This window comes from Chiloscyllium punctatum, chromosome 15, assembly GCF_047496795.1.
Source record: "Chiloscyllium punctatum isolate Juve2018m chromosome 15, sChiPun1.3, whole genome shotgun sequence".
In the NCBI taxonomy this organism is placed as follows: domain Eukaryota; kingdom Metazoa; phylum Chordata; class Chondrichthyes; order Orectolobiformes; family Hemiscylliidae; genus Chiloscyllium; species Chiloscyllium punctatum.
Window position 1 is genome coordinate 16460010 of NC_092753.1, and position 25817 is coordinate 16485826.

General features: G+C 56.0%; 1 protein-coding gene across 2 annotated transcripts in view; it reads left to right on the forward strand.

The window, feature by feature from the left end:
* ace2 (angiotensin I converting enzyme 2) overlaps positions 1–25817 on the forward strand; it is a 92415-nt gene that overhangs the window by 17458 nt on the left and 49140 nt on the right. For both annotated transcript variants that reach the window (XM_072584723.1, XM_072584724.1), the window contains exons 2-3: positions 2718–2981; positions 14858–15016. In XM_072584723.1, the coding sequence (XP_072440824.1) occupies positions 2718–2981; positions 14858–15016 (423 nt within the window). The remainder of the gene's footprint in view (positions 1–2717; positions 2982–14857; positions 15017–25817) is intronic.

Below are 25817 nucleotides of genomic sequence, written 5' to 3' on the forward strand. Positions count from 1 at the left end.
TCAGTTGGCACCACATCCACTCCCTCCACCAGCCAGGTAACAGTAGTGTGCACCATCTACAAGGTAGACAGCAGCAACTAGCCAAGATTCCTTTCATGACACCTTCCACCACCCACAGCTTCTGCCCAACTGGAAGGACAAGGGCAGCAGATGGAAACATCCTGACTTGGAGCTTTGGGAGCATCCCTTCATTGTCACTGAGCCTACCCTCCCTAACAGCACTGTCGGCAGACCTACAGCCCAAGGTGCGGAATAGTTCCAAAAAATGGCTTCACCATTGACTTCACCAGGGCAGTCAGAGATGGGCAACAAACACTGGCCCAGCCTGTGGCAGCCATATTGTATGAATGGATTGAAAAGTATGTATCAATATTAAAGGCGTATCAATACCCAACTTTCCTCACAGCTACTTTTGTTTTGTTACTGCTGCATGACAAGGACACCTCAGCACTTCCAAAGTATATACACTTCCTCTATCTCATATCAGAACTGCCTATACTGCTATATATTAGCCCAGACTGGAAGCTTGCAGAACCTTACCTTGTTATAAATGCTGCCTTGCAACTAAACTCAGCAAGGCCCCGATCTTATCAGGTTGTGTGTGACCCGGGCTCCGGTGAGATGAAGGGTAGAGTCGGGCTAAATGTTCAGTCAGACCCATCTCGACATCAAGATCATCTGATTGCATCTTGCTCACTTCCCCACATGTTGAGGTTGTTGCCAGGCAACATGGAGTTCCCAATTGACCCCACTCATTATAGTTTGTTCAGTGCCTTGTTGAACACCCAGCTCACCGTGGATTGCAAGTGTATACTAATGGGAAAACTCGACATGGAAACCAATGATGGGTTCAACTGGCTGCACAATTCCAAAATAAAATGTACCGGGCACCAGCATTCCAGGCTATGCTGTACGGACTCTGCCTGCCTGTTCCATGAACGTTCACATCTGACATGTGCCGGTCTCCAAGAACCCTCAGGATACGTCTCCAGTTCAACTATTGGACCCTCCCTGTCCCACAGTGTTGCACCAGTCGCCTTCATTGTGAAACAAGCACACTGTGCGCTCAGGGACACGGCCCCAGCTCAGGGAACAGGACAAGGCTCCATCTCCAGGCTGTTCACTCACTGTCCGTAGCACTGTCTCCCTCGGAGCCTACCTGGGTGCTCACTGCATCACTGCCTTGCCTCGTCTTTTCATGCTTTAACCCCCTCAGCCAGAGATTCCCCGGCTCAGGTTACTGAACAAAGAACAATGCAGCACAAGAACAGGCCCTTCGGCCTTCCAAGCTGCGTTGACGCATTTTGTCCTTCTCTTCCGAAACTGTCTTCACTGTCAGGATCTGTATCTTTCTATTCCCTTCCCATTCATGTGTCTGTCCATGTACGTCTTGAATGCTGCTAATATGTCTGCTTCCACCTTCCTCCTCTAGCAGCACACTTCCGACACTCAGCACCCTTTGTGTGAATAGCCGTTATCTTGCCTTGCTGCTTAGCGTGGACTCAAAGCCAGGAAGTCTGTCCCAGTTATCAATAGGCCCCAGTCAAGAGGGAATGGCAATTACTCCGGAGTTCCTACCTCAAGATGTTAAGAGTAGGCTCTGATGCCAACCCAGAACCTGTTGGGGTCAGTCAGACTCAGGGTCCTCACTGCGTAAGGAGTGAAGAGCTAAGTGTTTGTCAGCCCTTCACCCGCCCGAACTCCTTCTGCCCTTCTGGGGGCAGTTTCCCTCCTGGAATGAGAAACAGGCAGGTGTTACAGGAAACGAACCTGGGTGGCACAGTTGGTGGGTGGGGTTGTCCCAAGCAAGTGAGTGGGCACTCCAGAAGGCGTGCAGGGTTCAGGGTGTCAGGCTGGGAGGGGGCGGGAGGGAGGTGAGAGAAAATGCTGTTGGCAATAGTGAGTGGGGTAGAGCTGGTGGGAGGCGGGTGGGAGGCGGGCGAAGTAGCGGAGATCGGGCGAGTGTGAGGTGTCAGAGAGATGATGATGTCATATGCCCTAGTGCAGTGGACCGAGACATTGACCTTCACCCTACAGTAATGGGTATTCATCCAGATGGCTGAGACTGCTTTAACCCAGGTGGGCAACCTCAGACCAGACTGGCATGGCCCGGTGTCATGTCCTCATGGTTGTGGGGCAAGAGGACGTCCAGCCTGTGTGCCATCCAGCAGGTCTCTGCCCACAGGCGACAGGGGTGAGGATTTGTCCCGTCTGCCACGTCTGGGGCAAATGACAGGAACCACTCAGGGCATTTCCGAGCTGGCAGTGCTTGTCTGGGTGTACAACTGGCACCTAACTTGGCATGGACACCATGCTGGCTGCTGGCCAGTTCTCGTGTGTGTGTATGTGTGTGTGTGTGCGTGCGAGGCCAAGGATAAGCATGTGGTAAGATGGGAGCAGAAAGCAGGCACGAGGGCTCATAAACTACTGAAGGTAGGAAATTTGGTCAGATACGGTGAGAAAAGTCCAAAAGCCTTGTGGCAAGAACCACCCCACTGCAACACAAGGCAATTCTCATTGCAGCAAAACAGCATAAGATTCAGCCCACCCCCACCCTACCCACCCCCACTCCGTTATTGCTACATGCTGCCCAATGCACTGCAGTCTGAAAAGGGTTAAGATTATTAGGCCTATCTGTTTCGTAGACAGCACCCACATACCTGCTTGAGGGCCTATTTGAAGTGATTATCTTGTGTGACTTTTTCTCTTGTTCAAAGGCCATTGCGATAGGAGCTGATTTAAACAGGAGAGGCCAGAACGATAACATTCAGTGGAAGGCTACTTGGCTCGGGAGAAGCATGTTACTGCTAGCGCTGTGGGTCGTGAGCCTCGCGGCGCCTGCATTCTCCCTAACGGCTGAGCAAGAAGCTCAGCAATTTCTGCACGAGTTCAACGCGGAAGCCGAGAAACTGGTCTACCAATCCTCACTGGCATCATGGGTGTACAACACCAATATCACCGACGAAAACGCTTTGCAAATGGTGAGTACTTTGAGTCCCCTCGTCTTAGCTACACAGCTGGGGCAGCTGGTATCTGTTTTCACATTGATGGAGGATATCACAGGTTCAAGGGTGAAGGGTACAGTCTTTCGAAAATGAACTGAGTTAAGCAGCCTTGTTGTATTGTATTCCTCACCTCTACACTGTCGGACTTGCTCTGGTGCCTACTCCCATCTTTGTCACCAGCCTACGTCAACCTTAATTATTTACCATTCAGCACCATTACCTGCTTCACTACCATTTGTGAATCCAATCTGTGTTTAAACATTCATTGCGGGACAATTCCCAATCTGGGTTGCAAAGACCTGGAAGAATCATTCCATCTTCAGTGTCTGCTATTTATTCTGGCAGAGGGAACAAGCCACAGTAAATCCATTCCAACAGCTCTTGCTGTGGTTACTAGGAAGCAGGTAAGAGCACTAACCTTCACCCACAAGCTGCTGCCAGCTAAACAGTGCAAGGTCAAATCTTTATGGTAGGCCATAAAGCATTGTAAAAGGTCCTTTGACTTTGAATGAGGGTGGCAAGAGATTTACCACAACAGATAGCTGTTGGGAATAAACATGACAGCACTGCTTGGCAACATTGGCACAGGTAGCCGGGTCAGTACTACACGTATTCAGTGATAATTCAGAAATGGTGCAGTGCCAAAGGATAATTGACATAATTCCCAGATTCGAAAAGAGGGACAGAACCTGCCCGGAGAATTACACAGAGCAGGAGCTAAATAGCAGAGGTCAGAAACTTAATGAAATCATTGCTAAAGGAAGAAAATTGTGAAATAAACCTATAGTAATGAAAAATTAGCAATAATTTAAGGTGATGTTTCCTGACTTATTTTTTGCAGTGTTAGAAAGACTAGATAAAATAACGTGGTTGACCTGTTGGACTATAACCTGGTGTTGTGTGATTTTCAACGTGGTAGATGTCATTTATCTCAATTATCAACAAGTCTATAAGAAGACCCCCCCCCCTCCCCAAAAAATGGACCGATGACCAGAGAATGTAGAGAGGACACTGACAGAATGGTCTGCTGCCTGGGCTTCATGATAGAAGGTAGAGAGCAGGAGAAGAGGCGAGATATTGACAGTAGCATGTTTCACAAGGCACCAGTGCAATTCATGGAGAAAGTGAGGACTGCAGATGCTGGAGATCAGAGCTGAAAATGTGTTGCTGGAAAAGCGCAGCAGGTCAGGCAGCATCCAAGGAGCAGGAGAATCGACGTTTCGGGCATGAGCCCTTCTTCAGGAATGAATGTCATTCCTGAAGAAGGGCTCATGCCCAAAACGTCGATTCTCCTGCTCCTTGGATGCCACATCTTCAGCACCAGTGCAGTTCATCACTTACATTAACAACCTACACTTTGAAATCAACCAAACGCAACTTTGAGATTTGTGACTGACTCACCAGAAAGAAATATGTTATTGAGTCAGTACAATGGAGACGGACAACAAAATCAAGGATGGCGTTAATAAACTTGTAGAACGGGTAAAGGATGATCAACAGAGAAAAATGTTTTGATTGGTTGAAAATGAAGTGGTCACTTTTAGTTTGAAAGTGGGGCAGAGGAACAAAGGGAGTTTTTTTTTTAAATTCTCTCCTATGACACGGCTGTACTGGCTGGGCCCAGTATTTATTGCCCGTCCCTAGTTGCCCCTTGAGAAGGTGGTGGCGAGCCACCTTCTTGAACCACTGCAGTCCATGCGCTGTGGGTTGACCCACAATGCCCTTGGGAAGGGAATTCCAGGATTCTGACCCAACGACAGTGAAGGAATGCCGATATATTTCCAAGCCAAGATGGTGAGTGGCTCGGAGGGGAACGTGAAGGTGTGCAAATACACCAGTCATCAGAGGTTGCACAACAGTTGTGCGAAACATGTTTTCAAGAATTTGCAAATTCATAAAGGAAAGTAAACCAAGCATTTCTTCAGGAGAGAAATAATCGAAAAGTAGGGAATTGTGGTACGTCTGTGTTGAAACTTGTGTGCAAAGAGAGGACTGTGCGCTGTTCTGGTTGCTATATTATGAACAGAATAAAAAGGCACTGGACAGAGTACAGAGAAGGCCCCAGTGGCCTAATAGATAAGGCATTGGCCTCCTAAGCCAGGGATTGTAGGTTCAAGTCCCATCTGGGGTGGGCTTAACTGTACCCTGAAATGCTTCCTGTTTGGGGTGGCACGGTGGCTCAATGGTTAGCACTGCTGCATCACAGCACCAGGTTCGATTCCAGCCTCGGGTGACCGTCTGTGTGGAGTTTGCACATTCTCCCAATGCCTGCATGGGCTTCCTCCCACAATCCAAAGGTGTACGGGTTAGATGAATTAGCTGTGCCAAGTTGTCCATGGTGTTCAGGGATGTGTAGGTTAGGCGCAATAGTCAGGGGGAAATGTCGAGGAATGGGGTAGGGGAATGGGTCTGACTGGGATACTCTTCAGAGGGTCATTGTGGACTTGTTGGGCCAAAGGGCCTGTTTCCATACTGTAGGCAGTCTATAATAAGGTTCACAATGGGTGGTAACAGAAATATAGTGGGTTCAATATCTTTTACCATGAAGAATAAATCATGCAAAATACTTAACCAACCCACACTTGCTCAGAAACAAAAACAGAAGTTACCGCAAAGCTCATCAGGTCTGGCAACATCTGTGGAGAGAAATCAGAGTGAACGTTTCAGGTTGAGTAAGCCTTCCCCAGAACCCCACTTCCTCAGTTTGCATGTATTTGTTACATTCTGATTTGTGGCCGTTTCAGAGGGGTCTCCCCAAGCCTTTAGGTTCCTCGGTGGAGGGGGCTGAAACAGGCTTTGTTCATCAGCCACCACCTCAGTTTATCACAACGAAATGAATTTAAAATCAAATCCCTTCCCTTATGGAAAGCTCTCTCCCAGAATCAAATGTGCTTTTGTTCGAAAAAGACCCAGTTTAACAAGGCTTTCTCGAATTCATACAAAGAGCGTATTAACTACTAAATCTGGGACGAATTACTGAGACAGCGTAAGTTAGAAGTAAGAGATGAGCCAATGCAGATAAAACTTAAAAACACAGACATACAGATCAGTCTGTCAATTCTTTGTACACAGCAGATAGAATATAGAAAAGTACAGCACAGAACAGGCCCTTCGCCCCACAATGTTGTGCCAAGGATTAATCCTAATCTAAAATAAAATAATCTAACCTACGCTCCCCTCAACTCACTGCTGTCCATGTGCAAGTCCAGCAGTCGCTTAAATGTCCCCAATGACTCTACTTCCACCATCACAACTAGCAACGCATTCCATGCATTCACAACTCTCTGTGTAAAGAACCTACCTCTGACGTCTCCTCTATTCCTTCCTCCTAATATCTTTAAACTATGACCCCTCGTACCAGTCAGTCCTGCCCTGGGGAAAAGTCTCTGGCTACTGACTCTATCCATGCCTCTCATTACCCTGTACACCTCGATCAGGTCTCCTCTCTTCCTCCTTCTCTCCAAGGACAAAAGTCTGAGCTGAGTCAACCTCTCTTCATAAGGCAAGCCCTCCAGTCCAGGCAGCATCCTGGTAAACCTTCTTATCACCCTCTCCAAATCTTCTGTATCTTTCCTATAGTAGGGTGACCAGAACTGGACACAATATTCCAAGTGTGGTCTCACCAGGGACTTGTAGAGCTGCAACAAAACCTCGCGGCTCTTAAACTTGATCCCCCTGTTAATGAAATACAAAACACCATATGCTTTCTTAACAACCCTATCCACTTGGGTGGCAACTTTGAGGTATCTATGTACTTGAACACCAAGATCCCTCTGTTCCTCCACACTGTCAAGAATCCTGTCTTTCATCCTATATTCAGCCTTCAAGTACGACATTCCAAAATGCATCACTTTGCATTTATCCAGGTTGAAATCCATCTGCCATTTCTCAGCCCAGCTCTGCATCCTGTCTCTGTCGCTGCAGCCTGCAATAGCCCTCGATTCAATCAACAATACTATTGATACTAAATAGATAAGTGAGCATTGCAGCTCATTGCAATGACAATAGCTCTAATTGATCTTGACAGCTGGCTTCATAATTATCAGTTTTGGTCTTCTGCGTTAAAAAACCTTTGTCAAGAATCATTATTTGTTTCTTTTTTATGTTTGCAAATCAGCAGATCGTCTGCATTAAAAACATTCGCAAAGAATCATAATTTATTCCTCTATTTTCACTTGCAACTCAACAGATCTTCTGCATTAAAAGGATTGAAGATTAGTTGAGACTCAGTTGCCCTAATTCCTTTTAGCCGTGATTGAATTCCAGCATTCAGAGACAGTGAGAGAGAGTCCATTCGTTACCCTGTTTTCCTCATGTTTAGTTACTAACTAGCTGACTGCTGGTACCTGGAGAGAGATTTTTTTTTTAACCTGCAATACCAGGGGTAATTTGGAGAGAGTTCTTTAACTGTGACCTTCACAGTGTGCTAATGCTCAAACACAGGCTGGTACACACGGGAGACTCCAGTCCCACTAGTCCACTCCAGTACCATTGTAACTGGTTGTTGAACTCCGACCTTTGTGGTCGGAAAAACACAAAATGGTTTGGTAGTTTGGGACAGAATGCACAAGGGTTGGCTTGCTCTTGAGCAGGGAGTGTCAGCTATTTGATTTCTTTAAAATTACAAGAGATCACAGTCCAGTCTGTTTGATATTTTTTTGACACTTTGGATGGTACATTCCACGTAATTGACAGCCTCTTAATTTATTTCTGCTGCCAATTTTAGGTTGCTTTGGCCCTCTTTCGAAAGAAAAAGACACATCCTGGAAGTACAACTTACAAATAACCATGGTACTTCAGAGTTTGAACCTGTGCTCATCGTAACAAATCTGTCAATAATATGACCCGACTCTATCCCACCACCAGCTCTCTAGATTCCTCCACTATTATTGTTATCATAGAGTCATAGTGATGTACAGCACGGAAACAGACCCTTCGGTCCAAACTGTCCATGCCGACCAGATATCCCAACCCAATCTAGTCCCACCTGGCCAGTACCCAGCCCATATCCCTCCAAACCCTTCCTATTCATATACCCATCCAAATGCCTTTTAAATGTTGCAATTGTACCAGCCTCCACCACTTCCTCTGACAGCTCATTCCATACACGTACCACCCTCTGCGTGAAAATGTTGCCCCGTAGGTCACTTTTATATCTTTCCCCTCTCACTCTAAACCTCTAGTTCTGGACTCCCCCACCCCAAGGGAAAAGACTTTGTCTATTTACCCTATCCATGCCCCTCATGATTTTGTAAACCTCTATAAGGTCACCCCTCAGCCTCCGACGCTCCAGGGATAACAGCCCCAGCCTGTTCAGCCTCTCCCTGTAGCTCATATCCTCCAACCCTGGCAACATCCTTGCAAATCTCTTCTGAACCCTTTCAAGTTTCACAACATCCTTCCGATAGGAAGGAGACCAGAATTGCACACAGTATTCTAACAGTGGCCCCTAACCAATGTCCTGTACAGCCGCAACATGACCTCCCAACTCCTGTACTCAATACTCTTGACCAATAAAGGAAAGCATACCAAACACCTTCTTCACTATCCTATATACCTGCGACTCCACTTTCAAGGAGCTAAGAACCTGCACTCCAAGGTCTCTTTGTTCAGCAACACTCCCTAAGACCTTACCATTAAGTGTATAAGTCCTGCTAAGATTTGCTTTCCCAAAATGCAGCACCTCGCATTTATCTGAATTAAACTCCATCTGCCACTTCTCAGCCCATTGGCCCATCTGGTAAAGATCCTGTTGTAATCTGAGGTAACCCTCTTCACTGTCCACTACACCTCCAATTTTGGTGTCATCTGCAAACTTACTAACTATACCTCTTATGTTCGCATCCAAATCATTTATGTAAATGACAAAAAGTAGAGGACCCAGCACCGATCCTTGTGGCACTCCACTGGTCACAGGCCTCCAGTCTGAAAAACAACTCTCCACCACCACCCTCTGTCTTCTACCTTTGAGCCAGTTCTGTATCCAAATGGCTAGTTCTCCCTGTTTTCCATGCGATCTAATCTTGCTAATCAGTCTCCCATGGGGGACCTTGTCGAACGCCTTACTGAAGTCCATATAGATCACATCTACCACTCTGCCCTCATTAATCCTCTTTGTTACATTTTCAAAAAACTCATCAAGTTTGTGAGACATGATTTCCCACGCACAAAGCCATGTTGACTATCCCTAATCCCTATTCCCCTCAAAGGAGAATTCCACTTCCATCAAAGTTTCACCTGCACATCCACTAATATCATTTATTGTATCCGTTGCCCCCAATGCGGTCTCCTCTACAGTGGGGAGACTGGATACCTCCTGGCAGAGCGCTTAAGGGGACATCTCTGGGACACCCGCACCAATCAACCACACCGCCCCGTGGCCCAACATTTCAACTCCCCCTCCCACTCTGCCGAGGACATGCAGGTCCTGGGCCTCCTTCACCGCCGCTCCCTCACCACCAGACGCCTGGAGGAAGAACGCCTCATCTTCTGCCTCGGAACACTTCAACCCCAGGGCATCAATGTGAACTTCACCAGTTTCCTCATTTCCCCTTCCCCCACCTCACCCCAGATCCAGCCTTCCAGCTCAGCACTGTCCCTATGACCTGTCCTACCTACCAATCTTCCTTTCCACCTATCCACTCCACCCTCCCTGACCTATCACCTCCATCCACACCCCCATTCACCTATTGTACTCTTTGCTACCTTTCCCCCACCCTCCTCTCTGAACTACCTCCTCCATCCCCACCCCCACTCACCTATTGTACTCTATGCTACTTTCTCCCCACCCCCACCCCCTCTCATTTATCTCCCCACTCTGCAGGCTCCCTGCCTCTATTCCTGATGAAGGGCTTTAGCCTGAAACATCGATTTTCTTGCTCCTCGGATGCTGCCTGACCTGCTGTGCTTTTCCAGCAGCACTCTAATCTAGACTCTGGTTTCCAGTATCTGCAGTCCTTGATTTTACACACCATTTTTATTCCCAATCAATCCTTGCCTTTCCAAATACATGTACATCCTGTCCCTCAGAATTCCCTCCAACAACTTGCCCACCACCGAGGTCAGGCTCACTGGTCTATAGTTCCCTGGCTTGTCCTCGCCACCTTTCTTAAACAGTGGCGCCACGTTTGCCAACCTCCAGTCTTCCAGGACCTCACCTGTGACTATCGATGATACAAATATCTCAGCAAGAGGCCCAGCAATCACTTCTCTAGCTTCCCACAGAGTTCTATGGTACACCTGATCAGGTCCTGGGGATTTATCCACCTTTATGCATTTCAAGACACTTCCTCCTCTGTAATATGGACATTTTGCAAGATGTCACCATCTATTTTGCTACTTTCTTTATCTTCCATATCCTTTTCCATAGTAAATACTGATGCAAAATACTCGTTTAGTATCTCCCCCATTTTCTGCGGCTCCACACAAAGGCCGCCTTGCTGATCTTTGAGGGGCCCTATTCTCTCCCTAGTTACCCTTTTGTCCTTAATGTATTTATAAAACCCTTTGGATTCTCCTTAATTCTGTTTGCCAAATCCATCTCATGTTCCCATTTTGCCCTCCTGATTTCCCTCTTAAGTATACTCCTACTGCCTTTATACTCTTCTAAGGATTCACTCGATCTATCCTGTCTATACCTGACATATGCTTCCTTCTTTTTCTTAACCAAACCCTCAATTTCTCCAGTCATCCAGTGTTCCCTATGCCTACCAGCCTTCCCGTTCACCCTGACAGGAATATACTCAGACTGTTTTTTTCTCTCTGATAGTGAGTGCTGGACAGACAGAAGCTTCCTCCAATTAGATATCGGGAAGACTGAAGCCATTTCCATTGGTTTCGAATCACAAACTCGATTCTCTCTTCCTGAAGTTGACCCAAACTCATCAGCTTCCTATTTGATGAAGGGGAGGAGATGGCCAAGTGTTATTCTCGCCAGATGATTGATCCAGAAACTCAGCTAATGCTCTGAGGACACAAGAGTCAAATCCTGCCATGGCAGATGGTGCAACTTGAGTTCAAAAATAGTCTGGAATTAGGAATCCACTGATGATCATGAAACCACTGTCAACTGTCAGGGGGAAAAAAAAAAGACCCATCTGGTTCATTAATATTTTACAGGGAAGGAAACTGCCATCCTTACCTTGTCTGGCTTACACGTGACTCCAGACCCACAGCGACGTGGTTGACTCGCAACTGACAGCACAGCAAGGTCAAGGGCAGCTCGGGACAGCAAATAAATGCTGACCAGCCAACAACACCCATGTCCCAGCAGGGAATAAAAACAAAAGACAAACATCTGTGCCTATTTCTGCTGTAGCACCCAAACCAACTCTACAGCCTTACCCAACCCCACCCCAGACTTAGGTCAACTGCTCGTCCTCCACACTCTGGAAAACTGGACTATTCCAATAGTCCGGGATGTTCTTACACATTCATTCTAAACTTCAGCTCATTAAAAACTCTGCTGTTATCCAGTCCACAGCAAATTGTGCTCTCCATGACTTACATTGGGTTCCAACCAAGCAACATCTCAATTTTTAGACACTCTAGTCCATCCAGAACCTTCTCGCTCCTTTGATCTGTAATGTCCTCCAGCCCGTACCTTCCTGAGATCCCTGTGCTTTTCCAAGTCGGGTTCCGAAAGTCTACAATCCTATTCCTCAATCCTTCCATCTCTTGCCCTTTGGTTCTTCTTCAAGATTCTCTTTAAGGTCCTGCCCCTTCCAACAAATGGTCCGTCGCTAACGCACAGTTTCTTTAAAAAGCAAAATACTGTCGATACTGGAAATCTGAAGCGGACACAGCAAGTGCTGGAGAAACTCAGCAGGTAAGGCAGCATCTGCGGAGAGAGGGAAAAACAGAGTGACCATGATGAATCCAGTATGACACTGCTTCAGAACGGAAGTCTGAACTCAGTTCTGAAGAATTGGAGTACAGATTCTGTTCCTCTCTCTCCAGAGATGCTCTTAGATGTGCTGAGTTTCTTCAACACTGTTTTGAATCCAGTGTTTTGTTTTACATTTAAGTTTGTTTGAATTACACCCCCATAGATTTTACGGTGTCAAGGTGTTATATAAAGGCAAGTTGCTGTTGTGCAACAGAGGGCATCAGTTTAACGTTAGGGGGGAAAGAATTAAAGGGAATCTGAGGGGCAACGATTTTACACAGAGGGTGGTACACATATGGAATGAGCTGCCAGCGGAAGTGGTTGAGGTGGGTACATTAACAACATTTAAAAGGAATTTGGACAAAAACATGGTAGGAAAGGATTAGAAGGTTCTGGGCCAAGTGCAGGGAAATGGGGTTAGCGTGGGTGGACATATTGGTCAGTATGGAACAGTTTGAGTCAAAGGGCCTCTCTGTGCTGTAGGACTCCTTGACACTATAACAGAAAGAACATGGACTAACAGTATATGAGGCTACTGACAGTGGTACATTGTGGCTGAGTATGGGGAAGAGGGAGTGGGTATATGAGGGAGGGGGAGTGGGTATGTGGGGAGGGGGCTTATGTGTGGGGGAGGGTGAGTGGGTGTGTGGGGAGGGGGGAGTTATGTGTGGGGGAGGGGTAGTGGGTGTGGGGGAGGAGGTTATGTGTGGGGGAGGGGTGTGGGTGTGTGGGGAGAGGGGGATATGTGTGGGGGAGGGAAGTGGGTGTGTGGGGAGAGGGGGTTATGTGTGGGGGAGGGGGAGTGGGTGTGTGGGGAGAGGGGGTTATGTGTGGGGGAGGGGGAGTGGGTGTGTGGGGAGAGGGGGTTATGTGTGGGGAAGGGGGATTGGGTGTGTGGGGAAGGGGGATTGGGTGTGTGGGGAAGGGGGATTGGGTGTGTGGGGAGGGGGAATATGTGTGGGGAAGGGGAGTGGGTGTGTAGGGAGGGGGCGGTTATGTGTGGGGGAGGGGGTGTGGGTGTGTGGGGAGAGGGGGTTATGTGTGGGGGAGGGGGAGTGGGTGTGTGGGGAGAGGGGGTTATGTGTGGGGAAGGGGGATTGGGTGTGTGGGGAAGGGGGATTGGGTGTGTGGGGAGGGGGAATATGTGTGGGGAAGGGGAGTGGGTGTGTAGGGAGGGGGCGGTTATGTGTGGGGGAGGGGGTGTGGGTGTGTGGGGAGAGGGGGTTATGTGTGGGGGACGGGGAGTGGGTGTGTGGGGAGTGGGGTTGTGTGTGGGGGAGGGGGAGTCGGTGTGTGGGGGAGGGGGAGTTGGTGTGGGGGAGGCGGAGTAGGTGTGGGGGAGAGGGAGTGGGTGTGAGGGAGAGGGTGTTGGGTGTGAGGGAGAGGGTGTTATGTGTGGGGAAGGGGAGTGGGTGTGTAGGGAGGGGGCGGTAATGTGTGGGGGAGGGGGTGTGGGTGTGTGGGGAGAGGGAGTTATGTGTGGGGGAGAGGGAGTCGGTGTGTGGGGAGGGTGTTTGTGTGTGGGGGAGGGGGAGTCGGTGTGTGGGGGAGGGGGAGTCGGTGTGGTGGAGGCAGAGTGGGTGTGGGGGAGAGGGAGTGGGTGTGAGGGAGAGGGTGTTATGTGTGGGGAAAGGAAGTGGGTGTGTAGGGAGGGGGCGGTTATGTGTGGGGGAGAGGTGTGGGTGTGTGGGGAGAGGGGGTTATGTGGGGGGGACGGGGAGTGGGTGTGTGGGGAGGGGGGTCGTGTGTGGGGGAGGGGCAGTCGGTGTGTGGGGAAGGCGGAGTGGGTGTGGGGCAGAGAGAGTGGGTGTGTGGGGAGAAGGTGTTATGTGTGGGGAAGGGGAGTGGGTGTGTGAGGAGATGGGGTTATGTGTGGGAGAGGGGGAGTGGGTGTGTGGGGAGTGGGGTTGTGTGTGGGAAGGGGGGGGTTATGTGTGGGGAGGGGGGTTATGTGTGGGGAAGGGGAGTGGGTGTGTAGGGAAGGGGCGGTTATGTGTGGGGAGGGGGAGTGGGTGTGTGAGGAGATGGGGTTATGTGTGGGGGAGGGGAGTGGGTGTGTGGGGAGGGGGGGGTTATGTGTGGCGGAGGGGGAGTGGGTGTGTGAGGGGGGTTATGTGTTGGGGAGGAGAGTGGGTGTGTGGGAGGGGGGTAGGTGTGGGGGAGGGGGAGTGGGTGTGTGGGGAGGGGGGTTATGTGTGGTGGAGGGGAGTGGGTGTGTGGGGAGGGGGATTATGTGTGGGGGAGGGGAGTGGGTGTGTGGGGAGGGGGGTTATGTGTGGGAAGGGGGGATTTTGTGTGGGAAGGGGGGGATTATGTGTGGGAAGGGGGGAGTTATGTGTGGGGAGGGGGGTTATGTGTGGGGGAGTGGAGTGGGTGTGTGGGAAGTGGGGGTTATGTGTGGGGAGGGGGGTTATGTGTGGGGGAGGGGAGTGGGTGTGTGGGAAGTGGGGGTTATGTGTGGGACGGAGGGTTATGTGTGGGAAGTGGGGGTTATGTGTGGGGGAGGGGGATTATGTGTGGGAAGGGGGGTTATGTATCGGAAGTGGGGGTTATGTGTGGGAAGGGAGGTTATATGTGGGGGAGGGGGGTTATGTGTGGGAAGGGGGGGTTATGTGTGGGAAGGGGGGTTATGTGTGGGGGAGGGGGGTTATGTGTGGGAAGGGGGGGTTATGTGTGGGACGGGGGGTTATGTGTGGGGGAGGGGGGTTATGTGTGGGAAGGGGGGGTTATGTGTGGGACGGGGGGTTATGTGTGGGAAGTGGGGGTTATGTGTGGGAAGTGGGGGTTATGTGTGGGGGAGGGGGGTTATGTGTGGGGGAGGGGGGTTATGTGTGGGAAGGGGGGTTATGTGTGGGGGAGGGGGGTTATGTGTGGGAAGGGGGGGTTATGTACTACAGCACATGAATCCATGAGCAAATCGTGTTGTCTAAAATTCTGATCAAACCTTCCTGCACTGTTTGTCTAGAACATAGCCAGTGGGGTGTGGTCCACATTTTACCAAAACGCCTCGGACGAAGCAAGTAAGTTTCCCATCAGTGAGATAAAGGACAAACGAATCAAACTGCAGCTCCAGATGCTTCAGGATAAAGGCTCTGGTGTCTTACCTCCAGAGGAATACCAGAAGGTCAGTGACTGAGGCGGGAAACTGCAGAATTATTTGAAACTTCTGGGAGTATTTGCAGATGAGGGTGGGTGGTGAGTGTGGGTGAGGGTGGGGCATGGGTGTGAGGGGGTGGAGGGAGTGAGTGTGCCATCGTGGGTATGGGCTGGGGGAATGGGTGTGGGGTGAGAAGGGGGCGTGGGGTGAGAGGGGGTATGGGGAGGAAGGAGAGAGGGAGTGGGCATGGTGCAGGGGGAATGGGTGTGAGGTAAGAGGTGGTGTGGGAGGGGAGCGGGGAGGAGGGCGGTCATAGGAGGAGAGGGAGTGGGTATGGGTGAGGAGAAATGGGAGTGGAGTGAGAGGGTGTGTGGGGAGTGTAGTGGGGAGGGAGGCGTTGTGGAAGAGACAGTAGGTGGGAATGGGGGGGAGAGGGAGTGGGTATGGGGGAGGGTGAATGGAAGTGGTGTGAGGGGGATATGGGGAGGGTAGTGGGGAGGGACGGGTTGCAAGAGAGGCAGTACGTGGGCATGGAGGGTGAGAGAGTGGGTATGGGGGAGGGGTTGTGGGAGAGGGAGTGGGTGTGTGGAGGAGGGATTGTGGGAGAGGGAGTGGGTGTGTGGGGAAGGGGCTGTGGGAGAGGGAGTGGGTGTGTGGGGAAGGGGTTGAGGGGGAAGGAGTGGGTGTGTGGGGAAGGGTCTGTGGGAGAGGGAGTGGGTGTGTGAGGAAGGGGTTGTTGGAGAGGGAGTGGGTGCGTGGGGAAGGGGCTGTGGGAGAGGGAGTGGGTGTGTGAGGAAGGGGTTGTTGGAGAGGGAGTGGGTGCGTGGGGAAGGGGCTGTGGGAGAGGGAGTGGGTGTGTGGGGAAGGGTCTGTGGGAGAGGGAGTGGGTATGTGGGGAAGGGGCTGTGGGAGAGGGAGTGGGTGCGTGGGGAAGGGGCTGTGGGAGAGGGAGTGGGTGCGTGGGGAAGGGTCTGTGGGAGAGGGAGTGGGTGTGTGGAGGAGGGGTTGTTGGAGAGGGAGTGGGTGTGTTGGGAAGGGTCTGTGGAAGTGGGAGAGCGAGTGGGTGTGTGGAGGAGGGACTGTGGGAGAGGGAGTGGGTGTGTGGGGAAGGGTCTGTGGGAGAGGGAGTGGGTGTGTGGGGAAGGGGTTGTTGGGGAGGGAGTGGGTGTTTAGGGAAGGGGCTGTGGGTGTGGGAATGGGTGTGTGGGGAAGGGGTTGCGGGAGAGGGAGTGGGTGTGTGGGGAAGGGGTTGTTGGGGAGGGAGTGGGTGTGTGGGGAAGGGGCTGTGGGAGAGGGAGTGGGTGCGTGGGGAAGGGGCTGTGGGAGAGGGAGTGGGTGCGTGGGGAAGGGGCTGTGGGAGAGGGAGTGGGTGTGTGGGGAAGGGGCTGTGGGAGAGGGAGTGGGTGTGTGGGGAAGGGGCTGTGGGAGAGGGAGTGGGTGTGTGGGGAAGGGGCTGTGGGAGAGGGAGTGGGTGTGTGGGGAAGGGGCTGTGGGAGAGGGAGTGGGTGCGTGGGGAAGGGGCTGTGGGAGAGGGTGTGGGTATGTGGGGAAGGGGCTGTGGGAGAGGGAGTGGGTGTGTGGGGAAGGGGCTGTGGGAGAGGGAGTGGGTGTGTGGGGAAGGGGCTGTGGGAGAGGGAGTGGGTGTGTGGGGAAGGGGCTGTGGGAGAGGGAGTGGGTGTGTGTGGAATGGGTTGTGGGAGAGGGAGTGGGTATGTGGAGGAGGGATTATGGGAGAGGGGATGGCACTGAGAGAAGTGCATTTGTAGGGAGGGGGAGTGAGTGTGGGGGGGAGTGAGTGTGGAGGTGGGGCAGTGATTGTGTGGGGAGTGGGGTTTTTTGTGATGGTGGGGGAGTGAGTGTGGGAAGGGGGGTGTGGGGGAACGGCAGTGAGTGTGGGTAAGGGGTTGTGAGTGTGAGGGAAGGACAGAGACAGAGAGTGTGGGAAAAGGGCTGTGACTGTGGGGAAGGGGGAGTGTTTGGGAGAGACAGTGAGTGTGCGAGAGGGAAGTGTGGAGGAGGGGAAGTATGGGGAAATGACAGTGAGTGTGGGGTGGGGGAGGGATTGTGTGGAAGGGGGAGTGTGCACGGGGGAATTGGGGGAGGGCAAGTGAGTGTGTGGGGACGGTGTGTTTTGTGTGGTGGAGGAGGTGTTGGTGTGGGGGTAGAGGGGGTTATGTGTCGGGTGGGTGTGGGTGTGGAGGGTGCAGGTGTGGGTAAGGGGGAGTAGGTGTGGAGGGAGTGTGTGTGGGTGTGGTTGTGGTGAAGTGGGTGTGGGTGTGGGGGAGTGGAAGTGGGTGTGGGGGAATGAGTGTGGGTGTGGGGGAGTGGGTGTGGTTGTGGGAGAGTGGGTGTGAAGGGAGTGGGTGTGGGCATGGGGGTGTGTGTGTGGGTGCGGGTGTGGGAGTGGGGGAGTGGGTGTGGCTGTGGAGGGAGTGGGTGTGGGTGTGGTTGTGGTGAAGTGGATGTGGGGGAGTGGGTGTGGGTGTGGGGGTGTGTGTGTGGGTGTGGAGGGCATGGGTGTGGTTGTGAATATGGGGGTGTGGGTGTGGGGGCTGTGGAGGGAGCAGGAGTGGGTGTGGGTGTTGGGGAGTGGGTGTGGAAGGAGTGGGTGTGGGTGTGGGTGTGGGAGTGTGGGAGAGTGGGTGTGGGTGCAGGTGTGAGAGTGGGGGAGTGGGTGGGGGTGCGGGTGTGGGAGTGGGGGAGTGGGAGTGGGGTGTGTGGAGGGAGTGGGTGTGGGAGCGGTTGTGGGAGAAGGGTATGGATGTGGGGGAGTGGGTGTGGGTGTGAATGTGGGGGAGTGGGAGAGGGTGTGGACGGAGTGGGAGTGGGAGTGGGTATGGGGGAGGAGAGTCAGTGTGGAGGTAGTGGGTTGGTGTGTGGGTGTGCGTGTGAGGGGAATGGGTGTGGGTATGGGGGTCTGGTTGTGGGTGTGGGGGGAGTTGGTGTGGGTATGGGTGTGAGGGAGTGGGTGTGGGTGTGAGTGTGGGTGTGAGTGTGTGGGTGTGAGTGTGGGCATGGGGGAGGGGTGTGGGTGTGGCTGTGTGGGTGTGGATGTGGGTGTGTGGGTGTGGGGGTGTGGGTGTGGATGAGGGTATGGGGGTGTGGGTGTGGATGTGAAGTGGGTGTGGGTGTGGGGGAGTGGGTGTGGAGGGTGTGGGTGTGGGGGAGTGGGTGTGGAGGGTGTGGGTGTGGGTGTGGGGGAGTGGGTGTGGAGGAATGGGTGTGGGTGTGGGGAGTGGGTGTGGGTGTGAATGTGGGGGAATGAGTGTGGGTGTGTGTGTGGGGGATGTGGAGGGAGTGGCAGCGGGAGTGAGGGTGGGTGTGGAGGCAGTTGGTGTGGAGGGAGTGGGTGTGGGCGTGGGTGTGGGGGAGTAGGTGTAGGAGAGTGGATGTGGAGGGAGTGGGTGCGGTTGTAGGGGAGTGGGTGTGGGTATGGGGGAGTGGGTGTGGGGGAGTGGATGTGGGTGTGGGAGGGTGGGTGTGGGTATGGGGAGTGGGTGTGGGTGTGGGAGTGGGTGTGGAGGGAGTAGGTGTGGGTGTGGGGGGTGTGGAGGGAGTGGCAGCAGGATTGGGTGTGGGTGTGGAGTGTGTGGGTGTGGGTATGGGGAGTGGGTGTGGGTGTGGGAGTGGGTGTGGAGGGAGTAGGTGTGGGTGTGGGGGGTGTGGAGGGAGTGGCAGCAGGAGTGGGTGTGGGTGTGGGTATGGGTGTGTGGGTGTTGGGGGAAGTGGGTGTGGGTATGGGGGTCTGAGTGTTGGTGTTGGTGTGGGTGTGGGGGGAGTGGGTGTGGGTATGGGGGTCTGAGTGTTGGTGTTGGTGTGGGTGTGGGGGGAGTGGCTGTGGGTATGGGGGTCTGAGTGTTGGTGTTGGTGTGGGGGGAGTTGGTGTGGGTATGAGTGTGGGTGTGTGGGTGTGGGGGTAGTGGAGGGAGTGGCAGCAGGAGTGGGTGTGGGTGTGGAGTGTGTGGGTGTGGGCGTGGGTATGGGTGTGTGGGTGTTGGGGGAGGTGGGTGTGGGTATGGGGGTCTGGGTGTGGGTGTGGGGGAGTTGGTGTGGAGGGAGTGGGTGTGGTTGTGGGGGAGTGGGTGTGGGTGTGGAGGGAGTGGGTGTGGAGAGTGTGGGTGTGGGTGTGGGAGTGGAGGGACTGGGTGTGGGTGTGGAGGGAGTGGGTGTGGAGAGTGTGGGTGTGGGTGTGGGAGTGGAGGGAGTGGGTGTAGGTGTGGGGAGTGGGTGTGGGTGTGGGAGAGTGTGTGTGGAGGGAGTGGGTGTAGAGGGAGTGGGTGTGAGTGCGGTTGTGGGGGATTGGGTGTGGCGGGAGTGGGTGTGGGTGTGATTGTGGGGGGGGATGTGAGTATGGGGAGTGGGTGTGGGTGTGGGTGTGGATTTGTGGGTGTGGGTGTGGGGAGAGGGTTTGGGTGTGGGTGTGGGTGTGGGGAGAGGGTGTGGGTGTCGGGAGAGTTTGTGGGTGTGGGGATAGGGTGTGGATGTGGGGAGAGGATGTGGGTGTGGGTGTGGGGAGAGGGTGTGGGTGTAGATGTGTGGGTGTGGGGAGAGGGTGTAGGTTGGATTTGTGGGTGTGGGTGTGGGGAGAGGGTGTGGATGTGAGGGTGTGTGTGTGGGGAGAGGATGTGGGTATGGGGAGAGTGTGTGGGGAGACGGTATGGGTGTGGGGAGAGGGTGTGAGTGTGGGTGTGGGGAGAGGGTGTGGGTGTGGGGAGAGGGTGTGAGTGCGGGTGTGGGTGCGGATGTGTGGGTGTGGGTGTGAGGAGAGGGTGTGAGTGTGGGTGTGGGGAGAGGGTGTGGGTGTGGGGAGAGGGTGTGAGTGTGGGTGTGGGGAGAGGGTGTGGGTGTGGGGAGAGGGTGTGAGTGTGGGGAGAGGGTGTGAGTGTGGGTGTGGGGAGAGGGTGTGGGTGTGGGGAGAGGGTGTGAGTGCGGGTGTGGGTGCGGATGTGTGGGTGTGGGTGTGGGGAGCAGGGTGGGGGTGTGGGCCAGAGGATGTGGCTGTGAGTGTGGGACGAGGGTGTGGGTGTGAGTGTGGGGAGAGGATGTGGATGTGAGTGTGGGAAGAGGGTGTGGGTGTGGGGAGAGGGTGTGGGTGTGTGTGGAGAGGGTGTGGGTGTGGGGAGCGGGTGTGGGTGTGAGTGTGGGGAGCAGTTGTGGTTTTGCTTGTGGGTTTGGAATGTGTGGGTGTGGGTGTGGATGTGGCATGGGGCGGGTAGTGGGGCGGAAGGAGACGAGGGCGTGGGCATGGTGCAGGGGGACTGGGTGTGAGGTACGAGGTGGTGTTGGAGGGGAGCGGGGAGGAGGGCGTTGTGGACGAGACAGTAGGTGGGAATGGGGGGGAGAGGGCGTGGGTATGGGGGAGGGTGCATGGAAGTTGAGTGAGGGGGCTATGGGAGGGTAGTGGGGAGGGAGAGGTTGCCGGGGAGGCCGGAGGCAGTACGTGGGCATGGAGGGTGATAGAGTGGGTATGGGGGAGGGGTTGTGGGAGAGGGAGTGGGTGTGTGGGGAAGGGGTTGTGGGAGAGGGAGTGGGTGTGTGGGGAAGGGGTTGTTGGGGAGGGAGTGGGTGTGTGGGGAAGGGGTTGTGGGAGAGGGAGTGGGTGTGTGGGGAAGGGGTTGTGGGAGACGGAGTGGGTGTGTGGGGAAGGGGTTGTTGGGGAGGGAGTGGGTGTGTGGGGAAGGGGCTGTGGGAGCCGGAGTGGGTGTGTGGGGAAGGGGTTGTTGGGAGGGGAGTGGGTGTGTGGGGAAGGGGCTGTGGGAGACGGAGTGGGTGTGTGGGAACGGGGTTGTTGGAGAGGTGTTGGGGAGTGGGTGTGAAAGGAGTGGGTGCAGGTGTGGGAGTGGGGGAGTGGGTGTGGGGGCGGGTGTGTGAGTGGGGCAGTGGGAGTGGGGTGTGTGGAGGGAGTGGGTGTGGGAGCGGTTGTGGGAGACGGGTATGGATGTGGGGGAGTGGGTGTGGGTGTGACTGTGGGTGAGTGGGTGTGGGTGTGGGTGTGAATGTGGGGGAGTGGGAGTGGGTGTGGAGGGAGTGGGGGCGGGAGTGGGTATGGGGGAGGAGAGTCAGTGTGGAGGGAGTGGGTTGGTGTGTGGGTGTGCGTGTGAGGGGAATGGGTGTGGGTATGGGGGTCTGGTTGTGGGTGTGGGGGGAGTGGGTGTGGGTATGGGTGTGGGAGTGTGGGAGTGGGTGTGGGAGTGAATGTGAGGGAGTGGGTGTGGGCGTGGGTGTGGGGGAGTAGGTGTAGGAGAGTGGCTGTGGAGGGAGTGGGTGCGGTTGTCGGGGAGTGCGTGTGGGCGTGGTTATGGGGACATGGGTGTGGGTGTGGGTGTGGGTATGGGGGTGTGGGTGTGGGAGGTGTGTGGAGGGGGTGGTTGTGGAGGGAGCTGGTGTGAGGGATTGGGTGTGGGTGTGGTTGTGGGGTAGTGGGTGTGGGGGGAGTGGGTGTAGAGGGAGTGGGTGTGGGTGTGGTTGTGGGGAATGGGTGTGGGTGTGGGGGAGTGGGTGTGAGTGTGGGGGAGTGGGTGTGGGTATGGGGGAGTGGGTATGGGAGCGTGAGTGTGGAGGGTGTGGGTGTGGGGGTGTGGATGTGGAGGGTGTGGGTATGGGTGTGGTTGTAGGGGAGTGGGTGTGGGTGTGGTTATGCAGAAGTAGGTGTGGGAGAGTGTGTGTGGAGGGGGTGGGTGTGGAGGGGGTGGGTGTGGTTGTGGGAAATGGGTGCGGGGATGTGGGTGTGGGGGCAATGAGTGTGGGGGAGTAGGTGTGGGTGTGGGGGAGTGGGTGTGGGTGTGGGAGAGTGGGTGTGGCTGTGGCTGTGGAGAGTGTATGTGGAAGGCGTGGGCGTGGGGGTGGGTGTGGGAGTGGGGGCATGGGTGTGGGGGGTCTGGACGGGGTGAGAGCAGGAGTGGGTGTGGGGAGGGTGTGGGTGTGGTTGTAGGGGAGGGTGTGGGTGTGGGAAAGTGGGTATGGGGGGAGTGGGGCAGGAGTGGGTGTGGGGGAGGACTGTGGGTGTGGGGAGAGGGTGTGGGTGTGGGGCGGGGGTGTGAGTGTGGGGAGAGGGTGTGGGTGTGGATTTGTGGGTGTGGGACTGGTGTGGGTGTGGATTTGTGGGTGCGGGGAGAGGGTGTGGGTGTGGGTGTGGGTGTGGGTGTGGGGAGAGGGTGTGGGTGTGGGTGTGGGGAGAGGGTGTGGGTGTGGGTGTGGGTGTGGGGAGAGGGTGTGGGTGTGGGTGTGCGGAGAGGGTGTGGGTGTGGGTGTGGGTGTGGGTGTGGCGCGAGGGTGTGGGTGTGGAGAGAGGGTGTGCGTGTGGGGAGAGGGTGTGGGTGTGGGTGTGGGTGTGGGTCTGGGGTGTGGGTGTGGGGAGAGGGAGTGGGTGTGGGAAGCGGGTGTGGGTGTGAGTGTGCGTGTGGGGAGCGGGTGTGGGTGAGAGTGTGGGGCGAGGGTGTGGGTGAGAGTGTGGGGAGAGGGTGTGGTGAGAGTGTGGGGAGAGGGTGTGGGTGTGGGTGTGGGGAGAGGGTGTGGGAGTGGGTGTGCGTGTGAGTGTGGGGAGCGGGTGTGGGTGTGAGTGTGGGGAGAGGGAGTGAGTGTGGGGAGAGAGTGTGGGTGTGCGTGTGGGGCGAGGGTGTGGGTGAGCGTGTGGGGAGAGGGTGTGGGTGCGAGTGTGGGGAGAGGGTGTGGGTGAGAGTGTGGGAGAGGGTGTGGGAGTGGGTGTGAGTGTGCGTGTGGGGCGAGGGAGTGAGTGTGGGGAGAGAGTGTGGGTGTGAGTGTGGGGAGCGGGTGTGGGTGCGAGTGTGGGGAGAGGGTGTGGGTGAGAGTGTGGGGAGCGGGTGTGGGTGAGAGTGTGGGGAGAGGGTGAGGGTGTGAGTGTGGGGAGAGGGTGTGGGTGAGAGTGTGGGAGAGGGTGTGGGGAGAGGGTGTGGTGGAGAGTGTGGGCGAGAGGGTGTGGGTGTGAGTGTGAGTGTGGGGAGAGGGTGTGAGTGTGGGGAGCGGGTGTGGGTGTGAGTGTGGGGAGAGGGTGTGGGTGTGGGTGTGAGTGTGGGGAGAGGGTGTGGGTGTGAGTGTGGGAGAGGGTGTGGGTGTGGGTGTGAGTGTGGGCGCGGGTGTGGGTGTGGGTGTGGGTGTGATTGTGCGGCGAGGGTGGTGGGTCTGCGTGTGGGGCGAGGGTGTGGGTGTGGGGCGAGGGTGTGAGTGTGGGGAGAGGGTGTGGGTGTGCGTGTGGGGCGCGGGTGTTGGTGTGGGGAGCGGGTGTGCGTGCGGGTGTGGGGCGCGGGTGTGCGTGTGGGGCGCGGGTGTGGGTGTGTGGGGCGCGGGTGTGGGTGTGGGGAGCGCGTGTGGGTGTGAGTGTGGGGCGCAGGGTGTGGGTGTGGGGCGCGGGTGTGGGCGTGTGGGGAGCGGGTGTGGGCGTGTGGGGCGAGGGTGTGGGCAGCGGGTGTGGATGTGAGCGTGTGGGCAGAGGGTGTGGGTGTGGAGCGCGGGTGTGGGTGTGGGGCGCGGGTGTGGGTGTGTGGGGAGCGGGTGTGGGTGTGTGGGGAGCGGGTGTGGGTGTGGGGCGCGGGTGTGGGTGTGTGGGGAGAGGGTGTGGGTGTGTGGGGCGCGGGTGTGGGTGTGGGGCGCGCGTGTGGGTGTGGGGCGCGAGTGTGGGTGTGTGGGGAGCGGGTGTGGGTGTGGGGCGCGGGTGTGGGTGTGGGGCGCGGGTGTGGGTGTGTGTGGAGCGGGTGTGGGTGTGGGGCGAGGGTGTGGGTGTGCGTCTGGGGCGCAGTTGTGGTTTTGCTTGTGGGTTAGGATGTGTGGGTGTGGGTGTGGGGCGAGGGTGTGGGTGTGGGCGCGGGTGTGGGTGTGGGTGTGGCTGTGTGGGTGTGGGGCGCGAGTGTGGGTGTGGGTGTGGCTGTGTGGGTGTGGGGAGAGAGTGTGGGTGTGGGTGTGGGGAGCGGGTGTGGGTGTGGGGAGCGGGTGTGGGTGTGGGTGTGGATGTGTGGGTGTGGGTGGAGGGTGTGGTTGTGGGGCGGGGGTGTGAGTGTGGATTTGTGAGTGTGGGGCGAGGGTGTGGGTGTGGGGAGAGGGTGTGGGAGTGGATTTGTGGGTGTGGGGAATGGAGTGGGTGTGGGGCGAGGGTGTGGGTGTGGGCAGCGGGTGTGGGTGTGGGGAGAGGGTGAGGGTGTGGGTGTGGGCGCGAGGGAGTGGGTGTGGGCCATGGTGTGGGTGTGGGGAGCGGGTGTTGGTGTGGATTTGTGGGTGTGGGGCGAGGGTGTGGATGTGGGGCGCGGGTGTGGGTGTGGGTGTGGGGCGCGGGTGTGGGTGTGGGGGTGTGGGTGTGGGGAGAGGGTGTGGGTGTGGGTGTGAGAGACTGGTGTGGGTGTGGGCAGAGGGTGTGGGTGTGGGTGTGGGGAGAGGGTGAGGGCTGTGGCTGTGGGGAGAGGGTGTTGGTGTGGGCCGCGGGTGTGGGTGTGCGTGTGGGGAGAGGGTGCGGGTGTGGGTGTGGGGAGAGGGAGTGGGTGTGGGGAGCGAGTGTGGTGTGGGCAGAGGGTGTGGCTGTGGGGAGCGGGTGTGGGTGTGCGTCATAGGGAGAGGGTGTGGGTGTGCGTGTGGGGAGAGTGTGTGGGTGTGGGCGAGGGTGAGAGTGTGGGAGAGGGTGTGGGTGTGAGTGTGGGGAGAGGGCTGTGGGTGTGGGGAGAGGGAGTGGGATGTGAGTGTGGGGAGAGCGGGTGTCGGGTGTGGGTGTGAGTGTGGGGCGAGGGTGCTGGGTGTGGGTGTGATTGTGGGGGAGAGGGTGTGGGTATGCGTGTGGGGCGAGGGTGTGGGTGTGGGTTTGGGGAGAGGGTGTGCGTGTGGGGCGAGGGGTGTGGGTGTGGGTGTGGGGAGAGGGTGTGGGTGTGTGGGTGTGGGCGAGAGGGTGTGGGCGTGTGGGGAGAGAGTGTGGGTCGTGGGGAGACGGTTGTGGGTGTGGGCAGAGGGTGTAGGTGTGGGTGTGAGTGTGGGGAGAGTGTGGGGAGAGTGTGTGGGTGTGGGTGTGAGTGTTGGGAGAGGGTGTTGGTGTGGATTTGTGGGTGTGGGGAGAGGGTGTGGATGTGGGGAGAGGGTGTGGGTGTGGGTGTGGGGAGAGGGTGTGGGGTGTGGGGAGAGGGTGTGGGTGTGCGGTGTGGGGAGAGGGCGTGAGGGTGTGGGTGTGGGGAGAGGCGAGGGGTGGGTGTGGGGAGAGAGTGTGGGTGTGGAAGAGGGTGTGGCTGTGGCGGAGAGGGTGTGGGTGTGGGAAGAGGGTGTGGGAGTGGGTGTGAGGAGAGGGTGTGGGTGTGGGAAGAGGGTGTGGGTGTGGGTGTGGGGAGCGGGTGAGGTGTGGCGTGTGGGGAGAGGGAGTGGGTGTGGGAGAGGTGGGGCCTGAGTGTGGGGAGGGTGAGGGTGTGGAGTGGGCGGGAGAGGGTGTGGAGAGGGTGTGGGGAGAGAGTGTGGGTGTGGGAGAGGGTCGTGGGCTGTGGGAGAGGGTGTGGGTGTGGGAAGAGGGCTGTGGGTGTGAGTGTGGGGCAGAGGGTGAGGGGCTGTGGGTGTGGGGAGAGGCGTGGGTGAGGGGAGAGAGGGTGTGGGGCGCGGGTGTGGGGTGGCTGTGGGGCGAGGGTGGTGGGTGTGAGTGTGGGGGAGGGTGGGGGTGGTGAGTGGGGAGTGGGTGGGGGTCGGGGGTGTGGGGGTGAGGGTGTGGGTGTGGGGAGAGGGTGGTGGGTGGGAGTGTGGGGAGAGGGGGTGGGGTGGGGGGGGGGAGAGGGTGGGGGGGAGAGGGGGAGGGGGGGGTCGGGGAGAGTGGGGGTGGCGGTGTGGGGAGAGGGTGTGGGAGGAGTGAGGGTGGGGA